This window comes from Aphanomyces astaci (assembly GCF_000520075.1).
Source record: "Aphanomyces astaci strain APO3 unplaced genomic scaffold supercont1.115, whole genome shotgun sequence".
In the NCBI taxonomy this organism is placed as follows: Eukaryota; Oomycota; class Saprolegniomycetes; order Saprolegniales; family Verrucalvaceae; genus Aphanomyces; species Aphanomyces astaci.
The window spans coordinates 66,174-92,192 of NW_009798378.1; the positions used below are offsets into that span (position 1 = coordinate 66,174).

At 48.1% G+C, this 26,019-nt stretch overlaps 13 protein-coding genes and 3 pseudogenes across 18 annotated transcripts; 7 read left to right on the plus strand and 9 right to left on the minus strand.

Annotated features, from left to right (window-relative positions):
* Nucleotides 1-94: 94 nt before the first annotated feature.
* H257_17693 (hypothetical protein) lies at nucleotides 95-1,053 on the minus strand. The gene is made up of 3 exons (XM_009846580.1): nucleotides 639-1,053; nucleotides 353-582; nucleotides 95-303 (listed from the first exon to the last, which is right to left on the minus strand). The coding sequence occupies exons 1-3, from the start codon at nucleotides 943-945 to the stop codon at nucleotides 145-147; spliced, it is 696 nt and encodes a 231-aa protein (XP_009844882.1). The 5' UTR covers nucleotides 946-1,053; the 3' UTR covers nucleotides 95-144.
* Nucleotides 1,054-1,181: 128 nt separating this feature from the next.
* H257_17694 (hypothetical protein) lies at nucleotides 1,182-2,002 on the plus strand. The gene is made up of 4 exons (XM_009846581.1): nucleotides 1,182-1,333; nucleotides 1,391-1,526; nucleotides 1,574-1,670; nucleotides 1,716-2,002. Exons 1-4 carry the CDS (start codon nucleotides 1,193-1,195, stop codon nucleotides 1,966-1,968), a joined length of 627 nt encoding a protein of 208 aa, XP_009844883.1. The 5' UTR covers nucleotides 1,182-1,192; the 3' UTR covers nucleotides 1,969-2,002.
* On the minus strand, nucleotides 1,952-2,458 carry H257_17695 (hypothetical protein). The gene is made up of 2 exons (XM_009846582.1): nucleotides 2,246-2,458; nucleotides 1,952-2,177 (listed from the first exon to the last, which is right to left on the minus strand). Exons 1-2 carry the CDS (start codon nucleotides 2,333-2,335, stop codon nucleotides 1,986-1,988), a joined length of 282 nt encoding a protein of 93 aa, XP_009844884.1. The 5' UTR covers nucleotides 2,336-2,458; the 3' UTR covers nucleotides 1,952-1,985.
* Nucleotides 2,459-3,002: 544 nt separating this feature from the next.
* Nucleotides 3,003-4,475, plus strand: H257_17696 (hypothetical protein). Its single transcript, XM_009846583.1, has 4 exons — nucleotides 3,003-3,482; nucleotides 3,527-3,818; nucleotides 3,892-4,092; nucleotides 4,136-4,475. Exons 1-4 carry the CDS (start codon nucleotides 3,022-3,024, stop codon nucleotides 4,232-4,234), a joined length of 1,053 nt encoding a protein of 350 aa, XP_009844885.1. The 5' UTR covers nucleotides 3,003-3,021; the 3' UTR covers nucleotides 4,235-4,475.
* On the minus strand, nucleotides 3,886-5,421 carry H257_17697 (hypothetical protein). Of its 3 annotated transcripts, XM_009846584.1 has the most exons (5): nucleotides 5,207-5,421; nucleotides 4,653-5,154; nucleotides 4,508-4,599; nucleotides 4,364-4,441; nucleotides 3,886-4,304 (listed from the first exon to the last, which is right to left on the minus strand). In XM_009846584.1, the coding sequence occupies exons 1-5, from the start codon at nucleotides 5,402-5,404 to the stop codon at nucleotides 4,278-4,280; spliced, it is 897 nt and encodes a 298-aa protein (XP_009844886.1). In that variant the 5' UTR covers nucleotides 5,405-5,421; the 3' UTR covers nucleotides 3,886-4,277. The 3 variants fall into 3 exon arrangements, with proteins under 3 accessions (XP_009844886.1, XP_009844887.1, XP_009844888.1); XM_009846585.1 differs by having other exon boundaries at nucleotides 4,364-4,599; XM_009846586.1 differs by having other exon boundaries at nucleotides 4,508-5,154.
* Nucleotides 5,422-6,564: 1,143 nt separating this feature from the next.
* H257_17698 (hypothetical protein) lies at nucleotides 6,565-9,831 on the plus strand. Its single transcript, XM_009846587.1, has 5 exons — nucleotides 6,565-7,221; nucleotides 7,272-7,750; nucleotides 8,026-8,450; nucleotides 8,934-9,081; nucleotides 9,397-9,831. The coding sequence occupies exons 1-5, from the start codon at nucleotides 6,610-6,612 to the stop codon at nucleotides 9,716-9,718; spliced, it is 1,986 nt and encodes a 661-aa protein (XP_009844889.1). The 5' UTR covers nucleotides 6,565-6,609; the 3' UTR covers nucleotides 9,719-9,831.
* Nucleotides 9,832-10,437: 606 nt separating this feature from the next.
* H257_17699 (hypothetical protein) lies at nucleotides 10,438-10,656 on the plus strand (the record flags this gene model as incomplete). Its single annotated transcript, XM_009846588.1, has 1 exon — nucleotides 10,438-10,656. The coding sequence occupies one exon, from the start codon at nucleotides 10,438-10,440 to the stop codon at nucleotides 10,654-10,656; it is 219 nt and encodes a 72-aa protein (XP_009844890.1).
* A 790-nt stretch (nucleotides 10,657-11,446) lies between these two features.
* H257_17700 (hypothetical protein) lies at nucleotides 11,447-12,520 on the plus strand (the record flags this gene model as incomplete). Its single annotated transcript, XM_009846589.1, has 2 exons — nucleotides 11,447-11,661; nucleotides 11,893-12,520. 2 exons carry the CDS (start codon nucleotides 11,447-11,449, stop codon nucleotides 12,518-12,520), a joined length of 843 nt encoding a protein of 280 aa, XP_009844891.1.
* Nucleotides 12,521-13,825: 1,305 nt separating this feature from the next.
* Nucleotides 13,826-13,898, minus strand: H257_17701 (annotated as a pseudogene). Its single transcript has one exon. The product of its transcript is annotated as a tRNA-OTHER (tRNA).
* A 2,311-nt stretch (nucleotides 13,899-16,209) lies between these two features.
* On the minus strand, nucleotides 16,210-17,383 carry H257_17702 (hypothetical protein; the record flags this gene model as incomplete). Its single annotated transcript, XM_009846590.1, has 3 exons — nucleotides 16,210-16,482; nucleotides 16,614-17,277; nucleotides 17,355-17,383. The coding sequence occupies 3 exons, from the start codon at nucleotides 17,381-17,383 to the stop codon at nucleotides 16,210-16,212; spliced, it is 966 nt and encodes a 321-aa protein (XP_009844892.1).
* Nucleotides 17,384-19,814: 2,431 nt separating this feature from the next.
* Nucleotides 19,815-19,887, minus strand: H257_17703 (annotated as a pseudogene). Its single transcript has one exon. The product of its transcript is annotated as a tRNA-OTHER (tRNA).
* A 1,235-nt stretch (nucleotides 19,888-21,122) lies between these two features.
* On the minus strand, nucleotides 21,123-22,515 carry H257_17704 (hypothetical protein; the record flags this gene model as incomplete). The annotated part of the gene is made up of 3 exons (XM_009846591.1): nucleotides 21,123-21,407; nucleotides 21,714-22,172; nucleotides 22,363-22,515. The coding sequence occupies 3 exons, from the start codon at nucleotides 22,513-22,515 to the stop codon at nucleotides 21,123-21,125; spliced, it is 897 nt and encodes a 298-aa protein (XP_009844893.1).
* Nucleotides 22,516-22,548: 33 nt separating this feature from the next.
* On the minus strand, nucleotides 22,549-23,108 carry H257_17705 (hypothetical protein; the record flags this gene model as incomplete). Its single annotated transcript, XM_009846592.1, has 2 exons — nucleotides 22,549-22,794; nucleotides 23,037-23,108. The coding sequence occupies 2 exons, from the start codon at nucleotides 23,106-23,108 to the stop codon at nucleotides 22,549-22,551; spliced, it is 318 nt and encodes a 105-aa protein (XP_009844894.1).
* Nucleotides 23,109-23,299: 191 nt separating this feature from the next.
* Nucleotides 23,300-23,372, minus strand: H257_17706 (annotated as a pseudogene). Its single transcript has one exon. The product of its transcript is annotated as a tRNA-OTHER (tRNA).
* Nucleotides 23,373-23,502: 130 nt separating this feature from the next.
* Nucleotides 23,503-24,402, plus strand: H257_17707 (hypothetical protein; the record flags this gene model as incomplete). Its single annotated transcript, XM_009846593.1, has 2 exons — nucleotides 23,503-23,856; nucleotides 24,367-24,402. 2 exons carry the CDS (start codon nucleotides 23,503-23,505, stop codon nucleotides 24,400-24,402), a joined length of 390 nt encoding a protein of 129 aa, XP_009844895.1.
* An 821-nt stretch (nucleotides 24,403-25,223) lies between these two features.
* On the plus strand, nucleotides 25,224-25,801 carry H257_17708 (hypothetical protein; the record flags this gene model as incomplete). The annotated part of the gene is made up of 2 exons (XM_009846594.1): nucleotides 25,224-25,513; nucleotides 25,603-25,801. 2 exons carry the CDS (start codon nucleotides 25,224-25,226, stop codon nucleotides 25,799-25,801), a joined length of 489 nt encoding a protein of 162 aa, XP_009844896.1.
* Nucleotides 25,802-26,019: the final 218 nt, after the last annotated feature.

A 26,019-nucleotide genomic window follows, 5' to 3' on the forward strand; every position in this document is an offset into this window, starting at 1 on the left:
GGAACGGTGCGTTGCATCGACGAAGAGCCCATCTTACTTACCCAGTCCCCTAATGAGGTGAAATATACACTGTATACAGTAGTAAAGTCCTAACGATAGTAAATGGACCAATTTCATTGTGTGATTTAACGTGTATGTTAATGTTTAAGCTTGCATCCACGACGGCATGTTGGGGTTCTTAGGCGAAGTGGGGGACGATGGTTTGGCCTGCGTTTTAGCGTTTGTTTCGAATGGAGACGACGGCGGAGGTGGTGGTGGCGCCGCTGTTTTGTCGGCAATGACAACAGATTTGAGGTTGATTTCCTACATACACATCAGCCATACTACCAAGTTTGAATGGACCGTTGCGTACTCGTTGGGTAAGCGGGACCAGTGCCGTCTTGGAGTAGCTGCTTTCGGTGCGATTTGTGATATTGTCATGTTGCTGCGGTGGAGGTGCCGTATTGTTCCCAAATACAACGACGGATAGCAGCTGAAACACGGCAATCACGAGGAGCCCGACGCCTTCGGCGAGGAGCAGGCTGTACGTGATGCATCCCGTGCACGAAGACCGCGACCGGCCCATGAGGATTGTCATGATGCCTTTAGGGAAGAACATGACGTACATTGAAGAGAAAGAGGATATTGGATGGGTGTACCAGAGACGGCGTACAGGATCGATCGGCCGAGGCGATAGCGCAAGAACCCGAAGAAGTAGAAGAACAATTCCCACTTGAACTCGCCTAGGAACAGCAGCGCGCCAAAGGTGACGCCGAGAAACAAGAGACATCCGTCGCTTGTCGTCGACTCCACTTGCTCCAAGTTGGTCACGTTCGACTGGCTGAGCTGTTGGAAGCCAAGCACGGCCAACAGGACCAGACACAGCGACGTGGCGAGTGACAGGTAATGGACGAGCTGCTTGAAAAAGGCCAAGGGCCGGAGCTCGGCCTTCGCGGATGGTTCCATGGGAGCGTAGGATCGGAGAAACGCAGAAGGAAGCGCCGTGGTTGAGGGGTGGGTGGTGGTGGCGACACTGGCAGCGCACCTCGACGGTGATGGTATTGTGCGTGTAAAAATAACCGATCCATACTTTGAAACCGCCGATAATAAAGTTATCCGGACAGATCCAAATCGCCCAATCAGAGGCGTTACCAGAATCATCCGGATATAGAGAATACACAGCAAAATTACTTTTCCGCCGTAGCCGACAACGATGACCACGAGCATTCGAGTGGTAGATGGACGGACGAAGGCCCACCAAGCGCATGTGATAGTGCATGACCCATACCTCTTGGATCACCTGAGGAAGAGTCAAGATATGGCGTATCTTCGTCAACTTGTGCCGCAGCTGGAGGTAAGGAACCGATGGAATGCGCAGCAATGTAAGTCTAATCATGGAGTGGCGATGCAGGGCCACTCGACAGCAACGATCGCACCAGTGCCCTTCCGATTTCCCCTCTATATGTCTTGGGTGTACCGAGCAACGCGGTTCACGAATGCTGTCGTGTCGCTTGTCACTGCCAACGCGTACATCTCGACGTTAGGCGGTACTTTCTCACTTTCTTCCATAGCATTCCGTCATCGCATGTTGTAGGGGGATTCTTTCTCTGTCGACATTTAAACCAAGCCAAACTCATGGCACAACTGCAAATTTGCGTCTCCCAGGGCCTCCACGACCCCATCTTGGCCAGGTACATCCACAACATGCAGAAGCATCATCTCCACTGCCATCTTAGCAAATGCCGCATCAATCTGGCCTATGGGGCCATGGCGCGAGGCAAGTTCAAGCGAGCGCAGAGAATCATCAACGACGAAGGGGTAAATGCGAAGGCGCTTCGAAGCGACGAAATCCACAACGTGTGCCATGCCGCCCAAGTGTACCTGGACAAGACATGGGACCTCCATCGATCCCGGTTGGTGCACGAACCCACGGACACGACACAGGTCGTGGACGAGTACTACCGACAACGTGTGGTCGCGACGAGATAATGTTGTATAACGTTATGTCATGCAATATTGCTTCGTTGCCTTCGTAAATGGCGCGTCCATGCAAGCAGCACTTGGACTTCCTGCAAGATGGCCGCTTGAGACGCTCCCCGCTGTTTCATGGAGCGAAGGTGGTTGCACTTAGCATCGATCCACAACTCCAATACGTGAGGGGGCTGGGTGATGGCTCCATCGTTGAATACAAACATCATCTACTGATCCAGGAAGGGATATAAGGAGTAAGTAGGTGGAGTTGTCATCCTTGAAGGCCTCAACTTACTGCGTAGTCGGGGACGATTGGTAGCGAGCGCGTCGCGCCAGTGTCGTTGGGATGATGGTTCGTCGATGCTGCTTGCGGAGTCGGAGACATGCTGCCAGCTTCCGATGGAAGCGCCGCTGTTCATGCTGCGGTTGCCAGGTGATGGTTGCCGTGGAGGGCGTGGAGGGTTACTCGGGGTCCGTCGCCTCTCTTCCACCATGACAACAAGTCAAACATCCGATCTTACTGAAAGTATACTGTGTACATGAATACACTTTGAGAATCAATTCCCCTTGCATATTGTATACTTCAACGTGGATAATCCTGTATACATACATACCCTTTCACGAGTAATACTTATCCAAGTTCACGAACGGCATTCCATTGGTCTAATGTCGACCCTTCAACTTTTATATTGTACATGCTACTTGGTTTCTTTACACCAATGCAATTCATTACATTCCGGCACCCATGCACTTTGTGCGCTGCATTGTCAGCTGCTCTGTCGTGTAAGCCTCATGCTGATCCACGTGGAATTTGCCTCTGGTAGCAATGAGGTGTAGTTTTCTCGGATATATAACGTGGACCAATGTGTCTGAACCCTCATATTGTCAAAATAGCTTGCTGTTTGTATGCTTAACGAATGGACCAATCCGAGGCCAGATAAGAGGAGGAGTGAGTCATTTCCTGGACATTTAGCTGACTCACCGGACGGTGGACATGTCAACTCGTTACAAAAACACGCGCGAACCGATCTGTAGGACCACCAGACAGACGACAGCCTGGTTATCGCTTCGATGTCCGCCGCTGCCGATGCCGCGCGGACATCCGAGGGAAAGAAATGTGGGATACCTAGCACCGGGGAGCACGATCTTATTGGAGATCGCAGAGAAGAGACACCCCCCGACGACCACGACAAGCAGACGTGCTTTCCTCAATCCACACCCGTGACGACAATGTTGTCTGTACCCTTGCGCCTCCCATCATTGACCACCCTCCATCATCACTATCATCGGTCAACGGCAGCTTCATCATCTCCCTTCATCGCCAAGACAAAGTCGAGGAAGCGCAAAATGAGCATGCTCGACGTCATCTCGTCCCACCACCACACAAACCCGCTGTCCCTTCTTCGACAACACGAACATCCCCATCACCACCACCATCAGCAGCAGCGACAAGCGACCCCATCGTCGTTATCAATTGTAGCCGCGTCCGATCTCCACCCATTGACGATCACATCGACCACCTCCGTTCCTCCGTAAGTGGACATTCCTTCGCCATGCTCACTTGTGTGCTGACCAGGACAAAGTCAACCCAACACGTTCACACGAGGGGCCGAACCAAGCGCGGCGGACGCGCGCATGTTCCTGCCGCGCCAGCTCCGCGGACCGCGTCCAGCATCGCGCGGCTGACGTCGGGAAAGGACGTGTGTGTGGTGGCGCACCATGGGACTGTGGACTGGGTAGCCACGTACTACGTGTATGGATTTGACAAAAATAGTCTTTTTCACCTCTTGGTTCCCCTTCGTCACCCCAACGAGCCTTGGACCGACGCGGAAACGGCGTACTTAACCATCCTGGCGCGGCTGTTGCACGTATATATATATATATATATATATATATATATTATCAATTGAAATATTTTAGAAATATAAATATTATTTATAGCAAGGAACGATGCGTGTGCCCCGGGGCAAGTCGTTGGAAGCGTATTTAGCCGAGAAATTGCACGCCCCCGAGCCCCGTATTCGTGTGCAGTTGCAGACCGTCAAATGTGAAATCGATGCCGAAACTGGTCGCCAATTGTTAACAGATGGACACCGGCCCAAGGGGGTTATGACCCCCGACGAAGCCGCGCAACTGAAACAGGTTGGTCTTAACAAAAGGAGTCCTTGATTCACATTTGTAGTAGTCCAAGGCATCGTTCTTGCAAACACTGGAACCGGCCGTCGTCGCCGCCTTGCACGCCAACGCGATCGACCAGTCGTGTGTGGTGTCGATCAAGTATTAACAAAACGTGACCATTTTTGTACAGCATGCTTCGTATTCTAACACTATTTAGCGACAGGTTGCCCTTGCCACTACAGTACCATTCATATACAATGAGTACGTATGTACATAAGATGAACCATCAACGTACGAGCCAATTGCTGAGTAAATCTGGCGCCGCGCGCACAAAGTCGTTCCAGGACACGCCGCGATCTGGCTGCAGCACGACCTATTAAAACACATGAATTAACATTTGGCGACCAATTCCAAGTCGCCCAATTAATGTATACAGGACCTGCGATTGGAGAGCATTGAGCTGGTCGTCGGAGAGCCCGAGTTGGAGCTGGTGGCGCAGGCAGATGCCAAACTCGTCCCAGCTCAAATACCCTGCATCGCCACGGGATTAACATTTGACTGCCTGAAAATGGTCGACCACCTACCGCTGCCGTCCATGTCCGCAGCTTGGAACACGGCGATCATGTCGGCTTGCATGTCGGCGGGTAAATCCCACGTCGGTTTGTCCCACTGCGACAGCTGCGTGCGCTTGTTGTAGTAGTAGACGGAGCCCGTTTCCGTCGAGAGTTCACACCAGTCGGCCGCCGACGCTTCACTCTGTCGCAGCTGCAGCTTGAGTAGCTCGGGGAGCATGGTCAAAAATTGCTGCCAGCTCACGTCTGTGCCAGAGGCCAGCCCGCTGTGGGCTTTGATGGCTTCGATGGCGACCGGGGATAGCCCGAGGCTCATCTTATCTTGGATCATGCTCCACAGCTCGTCGTAGCTGAGGTACCCACTCTGGTCCACGTCCACTTCGAGAAAGATGCGCTCCGCGTACCGCGCAAACAGCGGAGGCAGACCTGTCGACGGCGATGCTTGATGTTGGCTGGATTGAGCTTGGGACGACGCGGCAGCAGATTCGTTGGCCAGCAGCGCTCGCAGCCGGATCTACTCAGGTGGTTAGCATCGCGCGGAGACATGAGGAAATGTGGGAACGCACCACTTCCTGCTTGGCCGACTCGCCTCGCGGGGTGTTGACATCGCTGGCATCCAATGGACGCTGGGATTCTGCTTGAAGCACTCCGCTCGCAGCTCCCATAATTGTCGAGTCCAGAAATACACCCCTACGAAATAGACACACACAGGTGTGTCGTGAAACCGTCCAAGTCGTTACGCTGGCGGTTACCTTTTTACCCATAAACTACCAAGTTATCACAAAAATAAGTCTTGCTGCTGCTTCGTTTTCATTTTTCAAAATTTTAGCAAATAGTGACGTAGGATCGCGAGAGGTATTATTAACGTGGTGAAGAAATTCTACGTCTCAGATTTCACTGTAAATTTGGTGAAGAATTAATGGACAAGAATAGACACTTATAACCAAGCGGTATTATTTTGCATGGGCGAATTGAATTTAACCACAGGGGTGACCACTGATATCCACATTGATCTTTGAATGTGACTACCCCGTTTTGTAGTTAAGTTGGACGAATGCCCGTTTAAATTGGCACACGTATGTCGTGTGCCTGATATAAGTGGTCGTGTGCCCAAGGAATTGTCCATCTGCCTGAAGCAATTGTGTCGTGTGCCCGATGAAATTGGCAATAAAAAGTCAATTCAATATATAGAAATCGTTGTTAAACGACACATGCAGCATCGTTGCTGTGCCGTCACATATCAACGCCCATGTTGCCCATCATGGCTTCGGCGCGCCCATCGATTATGCGTTCCTAGAGGTAGGTAAATCGAGTGTGTGCGATACATGTACTGTACATTGTGAAACGGCAGAGTCGAAATAAAAAGCGATGATTGGTTCAAATTGAGTTTCACCTTCTATTTACATGATTGGCTGAAATACAAACAACTAAGTTAGTACAATACAAATACACGATCGGATATATTCTCTTGTTCATGTGGATGGATGATGCATCTTGGCTGCCGCGGACGTGACGGCCGTTCATGCACATGGCTCCAAGGACACTGATGTCCCTGCCTGGAGCTTCCACGTTAACATGATATGCTCCATAGAGCGGTACAGGAGCGTTACTATTAAATAGTAGTACTACAGTACTCTGATGAGACAATCAGGATAAGATCTTTCCCACCTACTATTAATAGTATACAGTACTGTATTCAATTGACAGTGAAGCGGAATTCACAGAACCAGAAATATAAATATATATATATCGTCTCGTCCTTGCAGTGCACATACAAATACCAAGTATCCACTTGAAAAACTAGTTCCGTGGCGACGAAATTATATTATGTCGCTCCAATCTTCGACCACAGTTGCAATATTTGTAATAGTTTTCACCATGTGTTGTGCCTCACCATACAAACTTCAAGTGTGTAAGAGCGTGGCAAATACCTAAAGTCACCTCATGTACACTTTTCGACGTGCAGGTGATGGGCGACTCTGCGTGGCGGAACGTGTGGCATGGCATCGCGGTCGCGCCTGCATCCCGCGCCATCTTCCCTGGCTCGTCTTCCCAGACGTCGTCGGCCCAGCAGCCCTTCTTCAACATGCGCAGCGGCGTCCGGCCCCGCGCGCTGTACAAGGATCTCGCGTACTTCCTCATCAACCTGTCGTGGCCGCGGCTCGCCCTCGCGCTGGCGATCTCGTACTTTGGCGTGATCTTCCTCTTCGCGCTCGCGTTCTACTTCGTGTGCCAGGAATGCAACGACCTCTTTGATGGGTACAACCTCAGCTACCAGGCGTTCTCGACCATCGGGTTTGGCATCGTGTACTCGCGCGACCGCTGCGGCAACTACGTGACCATCCTCGAGTCGTACATGTCCATGGTGCTGCTCCCGACCTTTGCCGGCATCATCTTCTCCAAGTTCTCTCTCCCCAAAGTCCAGGTCGCGTTCAGCAACGTGTGCTGTATCCAGCCCAACTACAGCGGCAACCACGCCGCGCTCGTCGTGCGCGTCGCCAACGCCAGTTCATCCTCCCATCTCAACCTCGACGTGATCATGGACGCATCCTTCTCCATGGAACTCTTCTCCGTACACGGGGTATCCATATATCCTTCGTTCCATCCATCCACCCATCCTCCTTCCTATAGACCTTGCTTCGCCGCCACAAACTTCCATTGAAGCAAGCCGACTTTATCTTTTTCCGCCTCGCCCTCGAACTCGTGCATGTAATCGACGCGGCCAGTCCGCTATATGCGACACCGTTCTCGCCCGACTGCATGCTGCTCGTGACCTTTACAGGTGTCGACTCGAATCGACACGCGACCATCGTTAACCAAGTGAGCTACACCCACGACTGTATCGCACACGGCGCCAAGTTTGTGGCCATGCTCTCGCATGAAGTGAACCACGTTGAAATGGACTTTGACCGACTCAGTGACGTGGCACTCTCTGAGACGTCTGTGCTGTGGAATGCCATGGGCCACCGCCGACTGCTTAGCCCAGACCAAGGCATCCATCACGAAGGAATGACTTGGGAATATGCTGCTTCTACCTCCACGGAATCGCCTTCCCAGCCGTTCGTAGAACCCACCATGGCCGGCTTGCTACTTAAACACTCGTCGGCACGGTATGATTCAAAGCTGGCAATTATATTGTTTTGACACATATATATATATATAATATATATATATAGATATAATATTGTTATATAGATATATTGTTATATATATTATATTATATTGTTATATATATATATATAAATGGGGTTGGAATAGTCTTTTTTGTTTATTATATACATGTATATGTATTACGAGTAGTTTGGTGTGTTTTTGTTCAATATACTATATATATATATATTTATACAGTATAGTACCGTATCCCATTACTGTCTAAATATATCAGGCAATCGAACGTCCTGAGCGACGATGACGGCAGCAGCTACGTCCACATGACCGACGCCGCCGCCGCCTTTGCCAGTTTGCATCTCGTCCATCCTCTCAACGTACCCTTCCGGTTTCAATACCTGTACTACCACATCCTCCACGCCACATGGAAATCGATTTTCGCGGGTATTTTCGTGCTCACGGGCGCCGTAACCATAACGTTCGCGTGTCTCCATTGGCTGCACTTTCCTCGGGGTCTGTTTATCACGGATGATATGCTTCCGCCACGGAATTCCGCGTTTGAGCTGTGCTTTTACCTGAGTGTGCACACGTTTTCGACCATCGGGTACGGGACCATCGCCCCAGCCCCAGGGGATAACTACCACAACGCCCTTGTGGCTGTGGAAGCCATGCTTGGGCTCACCGTTGCCACGATTCTTACGGGTATATATATATATATATATATATATATATTGAAGTATGTAGTCGTCCATGATAGATTATTATTACATATGGAGTGAAACGACCAATGTATTTCACATGAATTCAAGTCAAAGGTGATCACAAATCCATTTGAATAATGGTGAAAAGGGAGTTTGATTATTGGTCACTTGATTCCTGCGCTGGGATTTGATTGGTCGATTGATTATGGTGTCGGCCCAGTGGGTGTGATAAGATTAATAGACTCCTTTGTATTCTTGTGTTTTTTGTTGGCATTGAATCTGATTCGATCTTGCATCCAATATATATATATATATATATATATATATATCTTGTTTGTAGGTCCAATTGTGTCGAGTTGGTGTGTATATAGATAGATATATATACCTCTTAGTATTCTTGTTTTCTATTGGATTCGATAGCGCATCCAATATATATATATATATATATATCTTGTTTTTAGATCTAATTGTATTATATTTGCAGGTATCTTCTGGTCCAAATTTGCGCTTCCGCAGGCGCATGTTCGATTCTCTCCAAAGATGGCCGTATCCACGTACCACGCCCATCGATGCCTAGTATTCCGTGCAGTGAACACCCGCAATGTGGGCGACATCCAGCTGTGCCAATTCAAGTATGTATTATATTGTAATTTTACCCAAAATATATTTAGACTTTGGGCTGATATCGCCAAATCTATCGATCGATACTTCGTTGGACGGACATTTTTTGCATCGTCCAGTGTCCCGTCTTACATTGGTTCGAAGAGTGGATTTTTTGATTGGCTACTTGATTCGTGGTCTGGGTTTTGATTGGTCGATATCGATATATATATCGTCGATTTGTTTTTCGGCTCATTCGAGTAACTCTCCAATGGTCGACTCGACTTAGAATCACGACCAATGATCCACTTCTATTTTTCGTGTTTATTGACTAATTATATTGCTAGATTGGGCGCGTTTTTCACCGACCGCCGCGGCGCGAGGCGGATGCACGACCTGCCGCTGGTCCAGCCCACATGGCCCAGTATCAACATGCCCGTGACCTTGATCCATGTGCTGGATGCATCGTCTCCGCTATATAAACACGACGACGACGCTCTGAGTGCCACGTCATTGCTGGGTCTGTTCTCAGGCTTCGACTCGACATTTTGCGAAACCGTCTACTCGAGGCATATTTACACCACGTACGAGTTTGGCAAACCGATGGTGGACGACGCGGTGATGTTGACCCCCGACGGCGTCAGTTGGGGCGATCGCGATATGATGTAACCAAACAAACACACATTCCGAGAACGTAGTGAATGACCCCCGACGGCGTCAGTTGGGGCGATCGCGATATGATGTAACCAAACAAACACACATTCCGAGAACGTAGTGAATGAATGTATGTATGTATTTGCGATACACCGCGCATACTAACAGTATATATTATGAATGTTAACGTTAGTAGTCAATTGTGTGTATTCCCAATTTTGCGCGATTTGTTCGTGAAACAGATCCCAAAGCTCGAAATATACTCTAGGATTATTTCATTGGCTTTCCCGATAGTGAAAATATAATGTAGCCAATCAGCGACAAGTATTTTCAGAGTGACCAATCGGTCGGAAATTCGTACCAACTTCATAATATGAGTTCTTTTTCGATTCCCTATGGACCACTTCGCTGGAACTACTTCTTCGGATTGGCTGATTAATCTACGTGTCCTTTATGGAAGTGCCAATCAGGTGCATTCAAAACTTGATTTGCCAATGGGGGACTCCGCATTCTACAGTGAACAACCGGGGAGAAACTCGACCCCCCAAGAAACCCAAACACCTCTATATATCTATGTATTTTATTCATATTTCGTCTCGAAGTGTAAGTAATAATGTCTCCATGCTTAATCCGGATAAGTACGTATACATCCGGATAAAAGGCACTTTGACCGCCAAAACTCCCACCAAAACGTGTCCAAGTCAGGTTTTGGCCCCACTTTCAAATTTGCCGCGATGGAGGAAGCCCAGCGCGTCGCACAGTACGACATGTCTAACGCCGTGCAGTTCAAGTTCAGCACCGTCATGGCTGCCACGTGTGACGAAGCTGCTTGCCCTGTGTGGGGTATGAAGGTCGGGCTTCTTAAGTCGAAGATGCTATCCGTCATGCGCGAAGGACATGACCTTGACCGGGACAAGGTGGCGATGCCGTCGTGCTGGCTGCGGTTCCATTGAGCGCAGCATGAAGTTATTATGTAATGTGTATTCCTACGATTAATATATCCATGATTGTCGATTTATATGATACTAGTATCATATAAATAGTAGGTTAGTGTCGTAGAGGGTGCAGTGTTGGGGCGATGAACAATCGTGTAATGATCAGGTTTCGAGATGTTTCTACTTGACTCATTTGACACGCCAACTTTGGCGCCCAATATCTCGACAGCCAAAATGCTCTAGAAAGCTTGCAAACTACCCAATCAAAGCAGAGATCTTGCGCTTTTTGATGCACCAATCGCATCGCAAAACGGGCGATATTTAGCAAAATTCTGCCAATAGAAAAAACAACTATTTTGGACCAGAGTAGTATATATTTGTGTAATCCAAGGTTGTCGATCTATATAATACATATTTCTGTAATTAATACAGTCGAAGAGGCCAAAACACTACCTCTCGGGTGTCAAGTGCTACAAATACACTCTATTTCGTGCCTGAAGTGTTTTTACGAGTTCGATGTGATTTGCCTGCCATTGTCATGTACATCCAAGGTTGTCGAATTATATGATATTTATTTCTGTTATTAATATATCCAAGGTTGGCAGAGTAGGCTCGGTCGTTGAAATCGACGAGACATCACTAAAAAAAATCGAAATACAGCCGCGGAGCCCAGCACCCCGACGTTTGGTTGTTCGGCGGCGTGGACAGAACAACGGGCAAGTGGTTCGGACGCCTTACGTTTCACGACCGTACGAAGCCAACTTTGACTGCCATGATTAGACAGCATATCCGACCAGGTACTCTGATCATGTCAGACAAATTTGGTTCGTACGTGTCGTCGGACGAAAGACACACATTGTCTAACAATCCATTGCTGGCCGACAAGAATTATGGCCATCATTGGGTGAACCATTCGGAAAACTTCGTGGATCCAGCGACTGGTGCACACACCCAGACGCTCGTGGGTGTGTGGGAAGTTTGCGTCAAGCGCTTTCTGAAAACAATGCGTGGAATTCGAAAGAAGTACCTACCCGCCAATCTGGACGAATTTATATGGCGCACTTGGTATTTCTCACCGCAAGCGGGCGAAAAGATGTATTTCACGGGCTTAGTTCACGTTATTGGAAAAAAGAATAACTAATAATACTAAGTACTTTTGGGCTTTGACGTTTTCGTTACGACACTATTACTTGAATTTGTTACATTTCGAACCGGTGTTTATTATAATTGGGGCCGGGGGCTTATCTTTCCTAGTGCCCACCTCGGCACCTCACAACCGATTTCACCACTGAACCGCCATGACAAGACAACGCACTCAGCTGTCCAACACTATCAGGCAGAAGTGCGAGCATCTTCGACTCTTCGACGAACATTGCATCAGTTGTCGCAAGTTTGCGCTGAACGCTGTGCCTCGAAGTACTCTCTCGACTTGACGGATCAGGTCACAAAGCTTGTTGCAACTAGCAATGCGAAACGAGCCGTCCTCGGTGGACAAGGCACGAAGTGCATCATCCCATTCCAACGTGATCTGCCCATGTTCATGGAGGACGTCCGCAGAGATGAGCATATTCTGACATCCATGTACACCATCAACTTCATGAAGACCCACTACAACGATTGGCTGCTGCAGTATCAAGCCAACAAGCCGAACCATACAAGACCTTGCTGCGTCTGTGCCAAAAGGTTCGCGCACAGACACCGCTTCTATCAACATGTGGCCTGTCATTTCATGCTTCCTACATCCGACATTGTTCAAATCCGTGACAACTTTGCCAGCAAGATCGGGAGCAAGTACGACGGGCACAATCTGCGCGACATCATCAACGTCACGAGACGGTCGTTTACTACGACATGCCCCCGGGGAAGATTTGGGCCGAATTGAAAAAGTCGTCAAAGGTTGACAAGGCCCAAAAGCACTCGGACCGGTTCACTGTTGTCTTGTCTTGCCGCATTAATGGTAATTTACACACGTATACACTCTCGTATGTTATAATGCTTTGTTCCCTTTAGGTGGGAAGTTACTAATGTTGTTAATCTTCCATGACACCCCGGGTGGACCCATCGACCAACGCGAGCTTCGTACGTACCCGTCAGGGTAGCACTATACAAAGGTTAGATGGACAGTCGTGTGTGGCGTTTGTACCTCGACGTGCTGCCGTCTCATGTTCTCGGGCCAAATGTCATCCTTGCAGACAACTTTACGCCCACGTGCCACAAGTGTCGTCGGATTCCATCGTCCGTGACTTGTACAGTGCACTGGAGCCGCTGTCTGCGGATTCCATCGTCCGTGACTTGTACAGTGCACTGGAGCCGCTGTCTACGCCAAGTGGCTGACACGCACAAGTGTGTGTCAGCCACTTGGCGTAGGCATTATGGGACCTTTCAAGAAAATCATGCGCAAGCACTGGCTGGAAAGAGCTACCTGTGTGTAGTGCTGCAGACAAACGCATGGCAATGGTCAAGCGCGCCATCAAGGCGTGTGACATGATCACGTCAGATGCAGTGACGAGGTCATTTGTAAAATCCATCTCTCGACCTCGAATAGTACTTGTGTAATATCACAATAATGCATGCATTTGATATGTGGTATGGTCCCTGGTCCTCTTGTGCTCGGTGGGAAGGTTGCCGGTGTATCGAATGGTGCTCCTGAATCGAATAGTGCTATTTTAAACCTCTGAAACGCAAATTTTGCCCATTTTGCGACATTTCATGTTGTAACGTTACAAAAACATTTGTCCAATCAAAATCTGACTGTCATGTCAGTTTATATAATTTTGCTGTTCGAGACGAGGGAACCAATTTGTGTTCCATACCCGGTCGAGTTTCTCCCCAGTTCACTCTAGGTAGTTTGCTACAAGTAGCTCGCATTTGTTCCGCATAATCCAATACAACAATTTTTCTATGGTTTGCAGTTTCGGTTGTTGATTAATTGAGTTTGGATTATCATTTTTAAGACATTCCTCCGCGAGGGCCGATACTAGAACCACATGTTATGGAACCGCTTCGCCAATTGTAACGCGCCTGCTCGACCAGGGGCGGTGTGTAATCTTCGGTTTTTACTTCGCTCAACGCATCATACCTCGTGCTTCGACCGATCTTCTTCGAAGTTCGGTCCTCGTCTTCGTACGCGGCCCTTGTTATCCGGATTCCCCAGGGGAGGGACGGATAAATCCTTGCGGAAATAATCCGGGGAAGCCGGGGATCGAACCCACGACCTTTGAGTTAAGAAACCGATGCTCTACCACCTGAGCTATTCCCCCCCCTGTTTCGGTTGTTGACTGAAGCTCATTCTATGCAGAAGTATCGCTCGTCCAAGGGCGCGAAACAACTTGTCATCATGAATAAAAATGAGGCCTTATCCGGATGATACATGCTACAAAATGGTGTTTGCGGAGGTTTTGGCAGGATTCGATTCGACGGCGAGATTCGATCCAGGATTTGTATATTTGAGGTTGTTTCTGATGGACATTCTTTAATTGATTGTGTAGCACCACATGAGAATATAAATCGCCAACACTTTTTTACGTAGCATTGCACATGATTGGACTGCATAACAGATTTGTATCGAAATTATTCTTTAGAGCTCTATGGTGAACCATTCACGACACTCCTTAAAAGCTTGTATGGGTTTAACTTAATAACTTTATCAAAATAATTGGATCAAAAATAAAACTGCATGCAATTCAAAATATACAGTAAAATTTCACATGAATTTAATTAGTCATTGTAAAAAGTGAAATCACGTTTTAATTCACTGATGTGAATCACAACTGTAGCGCCATAGTACGAGTGATACTGTGCCACTTCTTCAAGGCCAAATATCGAGATGCTATTGGCTAAAATCAGACAGCCGCACAATTTGGTGATGTGTCAACAATTGATACATTACCTTCGATGACTTGCCAAAACCCATTGGAGTAAGCCAAAAACAATAAACGAAAGGTATTCGGAGCACATTTCACAACTATTTCCGCTCCTTCTGATAAACAGATATTTCACTAGAGCAGATAGATTGGTCAATGCGTGAAAAGTATATGTCTACATTATTGGCTGAAATATACCACATATTATGCATTAGCCAATCAGGAATGAAGCGAGATTTATTGGTGATCATCAAGCACGATGCAGACGACGACAAGAACAGAAGTTCCATGCTGCAATACTACAAGCTAGTTCAAATCTCCAGACTTTACACACCCTAAAGTCCCTAAAGCCGTATCGAAGTTCTCCTAACCTTCAGTATAACAAGCATATCGTACTATTTCCGAGTTTCCTGTTAACCATTATACTAAATCACAGAAGTTCAACATTAAAAGGTTGTGACTCTTCGATAACGCCTACTACGGTCATGAAATCAAATTCACCTTCATGCTAGCTCGGCCTTTTTCAAAATTAACAGCCTCAAGCTCGTAAACAAATGTCGTCAAAGTCCAAGACCAAGCCAACCCAACCTGTCGTCCGAGATGTCCAGCCCCCTCGCTGGAACGCCGGCCACAGTGGCACCGTCATGCTACCAACCGCTCCCAAATGTTTCTCAGCGACGAACTTGAACACGGGTGCGATAGCAGAGAAAAATAACTTAAGTAAATGCTAATTACGCAGAAATCATCGACCTTCGTTTTATACCTGAACTGGCCAGGCCCAATGAATTTCGGGCTATTGAGCCTGAGGCCAAGGACCTGCTAAGAAAGGTTAATTTCAACGGGTAACGCTTTTTGATAGGTTCAAAATGTCTGTAGTGCGAGGGCAAAACCAACTCGGCCAAGTGTTGGCTTACTGTATAGATAGTACTTTCGAAGGTAGTTCTCGTTATGATCCGCGAAGTCACAAGTCAGCACCAGAAATGTGGCGCGCGGTTGCGTCGAACTATGACATAGGAGTGGGGAATCTATATCTACTTACGATGTATAATATATGGTTGTTTATGTTTGGACGAATGTAAGCTTAATTTGTTGGCAGTTACAAGGGGGAAGACAGGATTATTATAGCAAACGAAGGCCGAGCAAAACGTTGCAATAATGAAGTCTACAATATGGTTCATGTAAGTTTGACTTCATCTTCCCCTTCGAAACCTCTGCGGTGTTTCTTGATATCACACCTTCTGTGCGCAGACCTTCAACCTCAACGCGGGCGACAATATCTCCTTCCTGTGCTACAGCATCGAGCCTTGGCTTTTCGCCCCCCCCCACTGTGTTGCCTACGACGCCCTCTCCCATACCAGTAAGATATGGCCACTCGCCCAAACGCTACACAGCATATGGAACGACCGCTACGTAGCAATACTGTACAGACCAAATATGTATGGTGCAAGTCAGTTTGTAAAGACTGCAACTTGGCCAATTTCGTCGTATAAATTTTCAAGAGTATTTTTACGCAGTAGAAACTTCCAAAATCGATGTCCACCCAGTGATTGGCTAAAGTCATTTTAGTTTCGAAACTCGGTTTGAAAAACATGAAATCGTCGTTTCTGAAGCCCACGGAACGTTTCAGGCCAAGGGAACGTGAATTTTGACGAGTCCGAATTGCATACGAAATGCAAAAACTTAAGACTACATTACGACCTTTCGACAACTAATCCAAGTCGATCGCTACGGTTACACCTTGTGGGGTGCGTCGGTGGCTCTTGCACTGCTTGTGGGCATACTTGGACATGTTGTAGTCAAGGCCGTAGCTGTAGGCTTGAATGAGGTGTGAACACCGACGAAAGAATTTCCGAATCGAGACCACGGAAACACTTTCAAGGCTTCGCGGAACACATTGAACGAGCCCAATCCACGTGTAGTTGCAGTTGGATCGTGCGTGGCGCTTTGCCGCACCCCAATACGACTCCATCGGGTTGAGTTCCTAGTGGTACTTGGGGAAGAACAAGCACACATGACCAGCAGCCACAATCGTCTCCTCCAGGATCGACTTCTGTTATCAAAAGTCAGCATGAGATGCAAGGCAAGGCAGTATCGAGCACAGGATCGTAGCACCTCAGGGAAGGGTGGCATCGACACCACATTACCGCACGTCAGTAGCATGGCATTATCCCATGCTCCGCGTTCAATCAACACACTCCTGACTCCTTTGGTGAGCCCACGTAAAGACTGGTCAGGATGGTCTTCTGGGCATGTTATTGCTTGAGCAATCTGCGAAGATCCGTGCCAACCGTCACGGAGCCTTGGCTGCTTGACCCCCGGATTGAGATTCATGCTGGACGTTCGGAGAGCATCGGCAGCGTAAGCTGCGTGGTTGGTTGATTGGTCAAACGTGAACAACGCGGTGCATCCGGGGTGCAAAGCCGCAACCGCAGGAAGAACCCTTTGCGTTACCTGCTTGGTCACATGCTCACTGGTCCAGTAGCCCTCCTGGGCCTTGCCAACATGCAGATCCTCTGTGACAAACAATGGTTCAGATTCTCCCAGCATAAACAGGCGGCCATGACATGGGCAAAGAAAGTCAGACACCATAAATGAGCGCCCACGTCCCCTTTTGGTGAGATCTAGATGGGCCGTATTCGTCCAAACCATTCCCCCGTCGTCGTTGGCGTAGAAGGTGGATTCGTCGTGAGTCACCCACACAACCTGCTCCTGTGAGACGTCATTGGGAGACTCCAATATGTCCATGGCCTCCCCCGAAAATGACGCCATCCGCTCGCTAAGCCTCAGTCATGTCGAGCAGAAACCTTTTGGTATTCCACAACATCTTGTCGCTTCCACGAGCCGAACTTGTACCCGGCATGTACCATCCATCGCCGGGCCATGGCTTCTGACACAATTGATTTCATCGCACCTTAAAAATTTAATATAATTGTGAAGTAGAATATACTTAGGAAATAACTTTCGCATTACCTGTGAGCTCGGGGAGGATAGATTCATTGAGGTGTAATCGAAAGTTGTGAGGAGTGCGCATTGAAGGCCGAGTTAACCGCAACCATTGCCCACACTTACTCAAAAAATCCTCGTCGTGAATTAGGGACGGCGTCTTCTGGTGCCGACCTCGTCTAGAGCTCGGAAGGCAACCAAAGCGTTGATATTACTGACACCAATTCAACATCGTGCGTGCTCCGAGGTGGTATGCGGCAGGCAGTAAGGTGGCCGCAGCAGCACAAGCGTCACGTCGAGTTGAGCCAGCCAAACGACACTCATAGAACTTTACAAGCACAACCAATTGGACAAACACAGGGGTGGCGGTCTTCTTGTCCACCAAACGTTCGTTGAGCAAATCGAAATACTGCTGGTCCGAGCGGATAATGGAGACGGTTGGAGAGGCTGCTGGAAGGGCTGAAGTGGATTTGTCAGGAAGCGTTGGATGGGCAACAGGGTTTAGCCAAGTGTCCAAAGAGGACATTGGACACGCCTTGAGAGCGTTTGCGTTTAACGCAGTCTTGCGTCGTTTGCTGCGTGAACTAGTTCCATCGTAATAGGATCGACGTGTGGTGCGAAGCCTTTGAACAAATTCACACATTCCTTGACTGGCAAGGAGTTTTGTCCAAATGTCGGGGTTCAAGTAAAATGGTTACTCTGATGGCATGTCGTCACATACAGATTCTCCTTCAAGCGTTGGATCCTCTCCGTGCTGTAGTTGTTGGCCGAACTGACCTGAAATTCTTCGGTCAGCAGCTCTTGCAGCCTGTTGGCGCTTGGACCGGCGACCCATGCGAGGAGTGGTGCATCCCGATAATTATATCAAAGGTACATCCGGTTACGTTGTATACAAATATCAAGTACAAGGGACAAAGGGACAAGCACCCCAAATGCCAAAATCTGATAGGTCCCATATATTTCCGTTTATGGGGTGCCGTCACGGCAAATCCTATTTCTCCACTATTTTTGCGATTCAGGAAAATCTACGCCGTAACATTTCTTCCTTAGACGCCCCTCTATGGATCTTGAGGCTTTGAATGCGTGGTTTCCATAAATCCTACATGTAATATTCACGAAGAACGACCCCATATTTTTGTAGTCTTTAGCTGACTTGCACCATAGGCCTGCCACTTTTCCGTCCAGCTCCAGGTACTGTACTATACATAATTCCACGCACGTTCACGACTTATCATACGCGACGCTATATACCCCCTCGAATCGCTTTCGTCACCACGCGAGCCGACCCCCTCGCCCTCGAAGGGGTAGCTTTTTCAATTGAGCTGTCTGTGGAAAGGAGGCTCCGTCGACCTCGAAATGACTCTTGATGCCCTGCCCTCACAATGCCCACTGTATACCGGGGACTGAAATCAACACATCGGATAGTCTGCCAGCGTTCGTGTCGTATCAATTGCGTGTCGAGATCGGCGACGCCACTCCTGGTGCCCTTCGATGAGGACGACTGTGGCTGGCAAGGCTGGTGGTGTCAATCGCGATCAGCGGCATCGACAGCGATTGATACCACCAGCCTTGTCAACCACAGTCGTGTCATTCGCGGTCGATGCCGTCGATTCTCCCATGAAATAAGCACTGCGACCGTCGATGTATGTGCCGCGACCAACATTAGTGTTAGCGGTTAGGACAGTGGTGCGATGATGCGGTCGGCGGTGCAAGTCTGTCGGTGTGATTGGCCGCTCCAGTCGTGTGACGTGTTTGGCGGCACAAGTCCGTGAGTTGTGCGGCAGCCACGGCGTTAAGCTGCTGTGTTCGATTACGCCGGTCCTCGTTTATGGGTTGGTTGAATTATGCGGCGTATGGGAAGGTGGAGGAGTTAAATTCTGCAATATACTCCGGAGTATGTGGTGCCGTTGAACAACCTCGTCTCATGTGACCTTCCATTTTATCGGGGGGGTGGTTCTTGGCCCCGAGTCCATCATGTAGATGTGTCCACTACGACATGTACATTACGGGCTTTACGTAGCTGTACCAATCGATCCGAAATGCTGGTCGACGCGTCTTCCTAAGTGATGCGTCTGATTTGGGGTTTCCATTCTTACCTGTTACTGGTACTACGTAGTATTAATACTACTAGTAGCTGTAAATGATGGTTAATTGAGTTTGGATTATCATTTTTAAGACATTCCTCCGCGTGGGCCGACACTAGAACCACATGTTATGGAACCGCTTCGCCAATTGTAACGCGCCTGCTGGACCAGGGGCGGTGTGTAATCATCGGTTTTTACTTCGCTCGTCCTTCGACCGACCTTCTTCGAAGTTCGGTCCTCGTGGCCCTTGTTATCCGGATTCCCCAGGGGAGGGACGGAAATAATCCGGGGAAGCCAGGGATCGAACCCAAAACCTTTGAGTTAAGAAACCGATGCTCTACCATCTGAGCTATTCCTCCCCCCTGGCTGTAAATGATGGATTACCTTTGATATTAACTGTAAGTATATTCCTGGAACTTGCTGTACTATATTATTAATAACAGTTACCTTAGTTACTATTAATACCTACCAAGGTCACTAAGAGCATCTCCACCGCACCTCCAAATGGTCCGTTTATTTTTGGGACAAACCAGAAATAACCAAAATACCCAATATTTCCTCTCCAACGGTCCTCGAAATGGTCCGTTTATAATAACCAGACCCCCAACTTTGGGCAAATTCGACGGATTTGGAGGGACCTCCAAGGTCGGGGTATTTCTGAGTTTCCTCTAGTCAGTAGAATTGTCGACATGGAGACGATCTGTGAAGAAGTTATCGATGCTCCGAACGAAGTTGGAGTGCCTCATGTCAAGAGGATCGGTCGTGGTCTGTCATGGTCCGGAGAGAACGTCACCCTTGTCTCGGCGTTCCTTGAGGTTTCGTGCTGTGCTATCGAAGGTGCAGACCGACGAGCGACATTCTGGAACGGGTAAACATTATTTGCGCGTGGTTTTTGGGTGAATTTCACGTGGTGGTTTTATGGGGTGCGATAATGGTGAATAAAGCGTGGCTCACAAACCGAAGGTCAAAGTACACGTGGTTTTTGAAACAGAATTTTTTAGCATTTCAATACAAAGCAACAAGAAATTGTCAGAGGACATCAAGTGTAACAAGGTTATTTGTCTACGTGAACACAATGCTTGCAAAGTGTACACAGTCATTGACGCTGTTACAAGGGTTAACTACACAGCTTCAACAAAGATCCACAGTACGTCGTAAATGATGCATTAGTGATCAAGTCGGAGAGTGAGAAATTCTTGAGAATCTGTCAACAGTCATCGATGAAGATGCCGGACGACGTGATTCATAGGTCTATCCAACGTTCAACAAAGCAGCGTTGCGTGGGGGCTTCCTCGTAGACTACGGATGTTCTCATGTTGGGTTTCAAATTATCATGAAGGAGATAAATTGCAAAGTACGTCGGGCAAATTGCATATATTCAATACATATTACTGTAGTTTTGAGTTGATCCTGTGATGTCGACACCAAGTGCGAAGGCTTCACTAATTGAATGCCCCAAGGCTTCCGCGGACATTGTAAAGGTCTGCAATTCGTCTATGGGACGGAATCGGCATACCCACATTTTTCGCTCAGGTAGCCGACGATGGTATTCACAGACTCCTCCGTTGTACCGTCGGCCTTATTTTCGATGATGTCAAAGTCCTTGCAGCACTTGTAGTTGATAACTGACAGTGGCTGTAGACCCATCTTTCGCACCAACGTAGGAACAGCGAAGAAACGACGCCTCGGCTCGCTTTCCAATGAGGAGGGGATTTTCCTTGGACGTCCCACTGACTTCCGGGTTGGCAAGGTGGTTAACCTTAACTTTAAGTCGAAAGTCGTCGATGAGGTTGCAACAAGCAACCGTATGCGCACATAGCCACCCTGATTCATGATACGCGAGGCAATCGCACTTGTACTTGAGGCGGACCAACTCGCACTAATCAGTAAAAATCGTGATTTTTAGTTACTTAATTTAATTCTAGGAATAAATTAAACCTATTGCTCTTCGTCGAGTCTGTGAATTCTTGGCTTGAGTAAAACTTGAGCATTGGCCAACACTTCACCCGAGATTGGTGCATCGATCCACGTGGCTGGTGTATGATCGGGCTGTATAGCGTCAGCAACAACAATTCGGGGAATGGTGTGCTCCAGTACAACACTCGTTGTTGCTCGTAGCTCATGGGCGCAAACCTTCACACGCAGTTATAAGCGTAGGTCCAATTATGTGTTACCTGTTTGATACGCTTATGATGGCTCTCAATGTGCTGTTGGTGTGCAGGAATTCCAGGAGTGAGCGACGCAACGAAAAACCAAACGTCCCAGGGGGCAGCAAATAGGTTTCTTGGAACCACTGTGCAAATTCCTCCTCTGCGAGCGATGTTTCCCAGTCCATGAGGACGACACTTGCAATAGTATGAAATTGCATCCACGTCCGTGCAGATCGCATGAGGTGGATTTGAGTGCAAATGACCTTGTAGTTGTCCATGGTCCGAAGCAAGGACTTGTGCTTGTGAACGTTTCGCAGCATGTGGATGGCGCATGACACAACATGGACTTGCGGCCACTGCTTCTTGAGAGCGGTTTGGATGTACTGGGTGTGATCAATTGAGCACGTTGCAACGTCGAGCTGGTAGTCGAAGAACGTGTCAAAAAAACGCTTCAGCGGATACTCGCAATAGCTGCGAATAGGCTTCCTCGCATTCTGAGCGCACAAACAGGTACGACCATGGCATGAAAGAGCTACCAAACTTGTTGGAAAATGTTGTGTACACAACGCCTATGTCAATGAGCGTTCATCCCCCTAGTAATCATTACATCTATCCTCTAAGTAGGGATCGTGTTATGTACGAATCGAAGTGAAGCTTGTATATCCCGTCGGTTGCAAGCGCTACCCCTTCCTTTTGATGTTTCGAAGCTATTGCTACGTTCCACATGTTCTGGCGTGACGTGAACACGATCCCAGCATATGGGCGTTGCTCAAGCCCGTCGAGTCCAACAGTATTCGTCCACCCCGTAAATACGCTAAGTACCAGCAGCTGCTCCATGGCAGAACGTTAGTGAGCTTTGAGAGGTGATACTTACTTGTACGCATTGTCGAGGGCGGCGAATTCAACGTAGTTCTGAGGCGACCTGCTCCCAAGAAATTCATCGCGTGTCGTACACATCTTGTCGGCTGACCATTCCTGAAGGGTGTGAAATGTCTCAATTTCCCATCCTCCGCCGCGTTGCTTCGTAATGTGCTTTCGTCGTGCAGCCAGCTGCTGTCTTGTTGGTAACCGTAGGAGCACAGCAGCGTCATGTTGGTAAATGGTTCTCAGGTGCACCTGTACGTCGTAAGTACTTTAAAAACCTTAATACACCATACTACCTCCAACTTCAATGGGGTAAAACCACCTTTTAGATATGAATCGATCTCAGCGCGCAAGGAGGGATGAACTCCACGTGAACGAGTAACGGCCGTGTCCTCGCTGTGTGCAGCGTTGGATCTCTCAAGACGTGATACAAACGTGAAGACGACGATACGCATCTTGTGCGTACACCCAGTATGACTAGAGCACGCGTATACGTAGGAGCGCTTCGTGTCGGAGCACTTGTAGTTGCGCAAGTGCCTGTAGCGATTTGTACTAGATGACTCCATACGCTACCTTTAAGTTAATATCATGGAACGACTACCGACAGTTCATTACATCATAATTACAATTACTGAAGCAAAAATTGCTTGACCACACAAAAGTTAGTATTAATAATTGTGACATCCAGGTTATCCGGAGACGACTTCCGGCGAACGTACTCAGTGTCCAGCGCACTCTGACTATCTGGCATATTGTACATCAACACCGGGGATCGAACCCTGTAGCACTCGGTTACCAAGCGGGAGCCCTACCACGTGAGCTATTTTCCTTTTCATATCCAAGAGCACCTATGTCCTCTTGGATATGAAAAGGAAAATAGCTCACGTAGTACTTAAAAGTATTTATAGACAAACCTATATATAAATTCATGTACCCGTTGATGTAAGTTACTGAGAGAAAATGCCTTCGGATGAACCATCAGCCATCTTTGACCGCGTGTGCGATCGTGTCCAAATCCTATGGCCTGGGACTGGTGCAATTACCGAAATCAGGCTGAAGATAACCGACCGCCTCTTGGTGTCGTCACCTATCCCGATGCATGCTGGTGAAGTGGACTTCATTGCGGACGAACGCACTGTGGAGAGAATGGGAAAAACATGGCACCAGTATCTCGTTCACTGGGCCCGACCTCATCTATTGGGGTGCACGCGATCATGGGTGATAAGCCGCTCTATGAAACATTGTCCCGAAGCGTTGGGTGTGTACACGCGTTGGCGACAACATCCTGGCAACTTTACGTATTCCGAATACCGAGTACGCGACGCTCGTTTTTTGGAATTTGGTGAAAATTCAACAAAAACCTGCCTTTTTCAAGCGTTCAAAATTATCAGCGACAAGTTGGGCCTGCATTTACGCGCCACTGCAGCCGATTTGGTGTTATCTATGACAACCAACTCCATCCCACTGTCCCATGGCATTCCCCCATCCAAGTTACCTGCCTTTGTCCAGTTTCTGTTCGCGAGGGGGCTCCGGATTTGTTTGAAGACGTTTGCGTCTGATTTGCTTACCAATCAAAGTGGCGATCCGAAGTTAACTCCCTAGCGTTGATTTTGTTCGCGCAGTCCGTCGCATTGTTGTTTGTAAAGGTAGAAAGCGTAATCGAAAGCGAGCGCGTACGTAGTAGTTGTACGTTTGAAGTATTCACAGTCAACATGATTAATCATGCGCGGGTTTTTTCAATATATCTTGTCATCAACAGTCCACCCTTGTGTGCAGAAACAACAAATAACAACGAAATGAGTACATTCAACGTCATCACTACAGTTCCACCGCAACAAAGCAAACGGACCCTCGACGTAGCATGTTGGACATCAACCGCTACAATAAATACGACGAGATAACCATTCATTGGGATATGTCGTAGTTTCGACTGAACATACGCACGTCATCGGCTAATGCTACAAAGGGATATACATACGTGGGCTGATAATGCGATGGGCTGGTTGTGGATAAGGGAACTCGAGTGACCCGAGGTGCTTGAACTATAGGCAGACGACTGGTTGTAGGATTCGTTGAAGCGGAAGGGGACGTTGATGCATACAATGAGCAATGATCAATGGTGAAACGAAACGATGATGTTGTGAATGTAGAAGTACCGGAGCTGATATGATTGGTGTCGAGTAGAGATGCGTGCGATGAGCTTGATGCCAACTACTTCGAAGTAGCAGCTGAGTGTGTTTGGTGCGAACACCATGTTTCGAAACGTAAATCGAATTTGGAATACTATTAAATTTCGCGGTGTTTTTTATAATTTAATACGACGACAATATGCCACGCGTGAATGCCTCAAACAGAAACATACCACGTGAAAGTGCCCTTTCAATGGCACCACGCGCGATACACCGAAAAACCACGTGCGAAAAATTCATACCCATTCTGGAACTCCGTACGAGAAAACTTCCAGAAACGTGGAGGATCTGTAAGTATTGTCGGTATATGCACATCTCTAATGTCCTCTAACTTTGCTGGCCTACCATCTGTTCGTCATCCGAATATGAGCGAATGCAAAACGAGCACCAAAACCTTATCCCACTCTTCACATGCAACAAGCGTCGACTGGCGTGGATTCGTTCCCCGACGAGGGCTAAACTCGCATCAGTCATTCTTGAATTCACGTTGCCATGGTCAAAGCTGCCCTCGTCCCTCTTGCTGTTGTCGCCTCCGCCGCACAGGCTTTCGAAACCAAAATCATCAACGGCATCGAAGCCCCCATTGGCAAGTTCTTGTACACAACGGGTTTCCACACCGAGGACATCAGCGGCGCCTACTGCGTGGGGGCGCTGATCGCCCCCAAGTACGTTTTGACCGGCGCCACGAGCGCCCACACGGTTCACCAACTGTATTTGAGTTCGCAGAAGACCGCCTTCAAGTACATTGATTGCTGGCACGTGCTTAAAATGCAACCCAAATGGTAGGTACGTGTGCGAGAGTATACTTGTGTTGTGTAACATGCATATTCATGCTATAATGATAGCAACTTGGCAGTCCTGCTTCGGTTAGTCTTAAATTGGCCAAGTGCGAAATCAAAGATCGCAATGCAACCAAGCAGCCCGCTGACGAGGCGGACAACAAGGACTTTGACCTTGAAGGCCGTCCCAGTGGAAACAAGTTGGCAAAGCGTATGCTGAAGAAAGATGAGTTGTTGCAAAAGTCAGTCGCCATCCAAGCAGAAGTCGCAGAGGTATTCATTCCAATTTAGCATTTTCGACCACATTACATTACAGATGCTATTATAGGCTGCAAGGAGCGCAATATAATTTTGAAAAATCAAGCTCGTACAAATGAACAACGAGTCAAGAATGAAGAGACGAAGTTGGAGCTGGCTATGATGAAGGCGATGTTCGAGCAGGCGCGCGACTCGCAAGAGCCCGAGGCCATTGAGATCAGACGCATCTTACTTCAGCAGTCCCTGGCTAA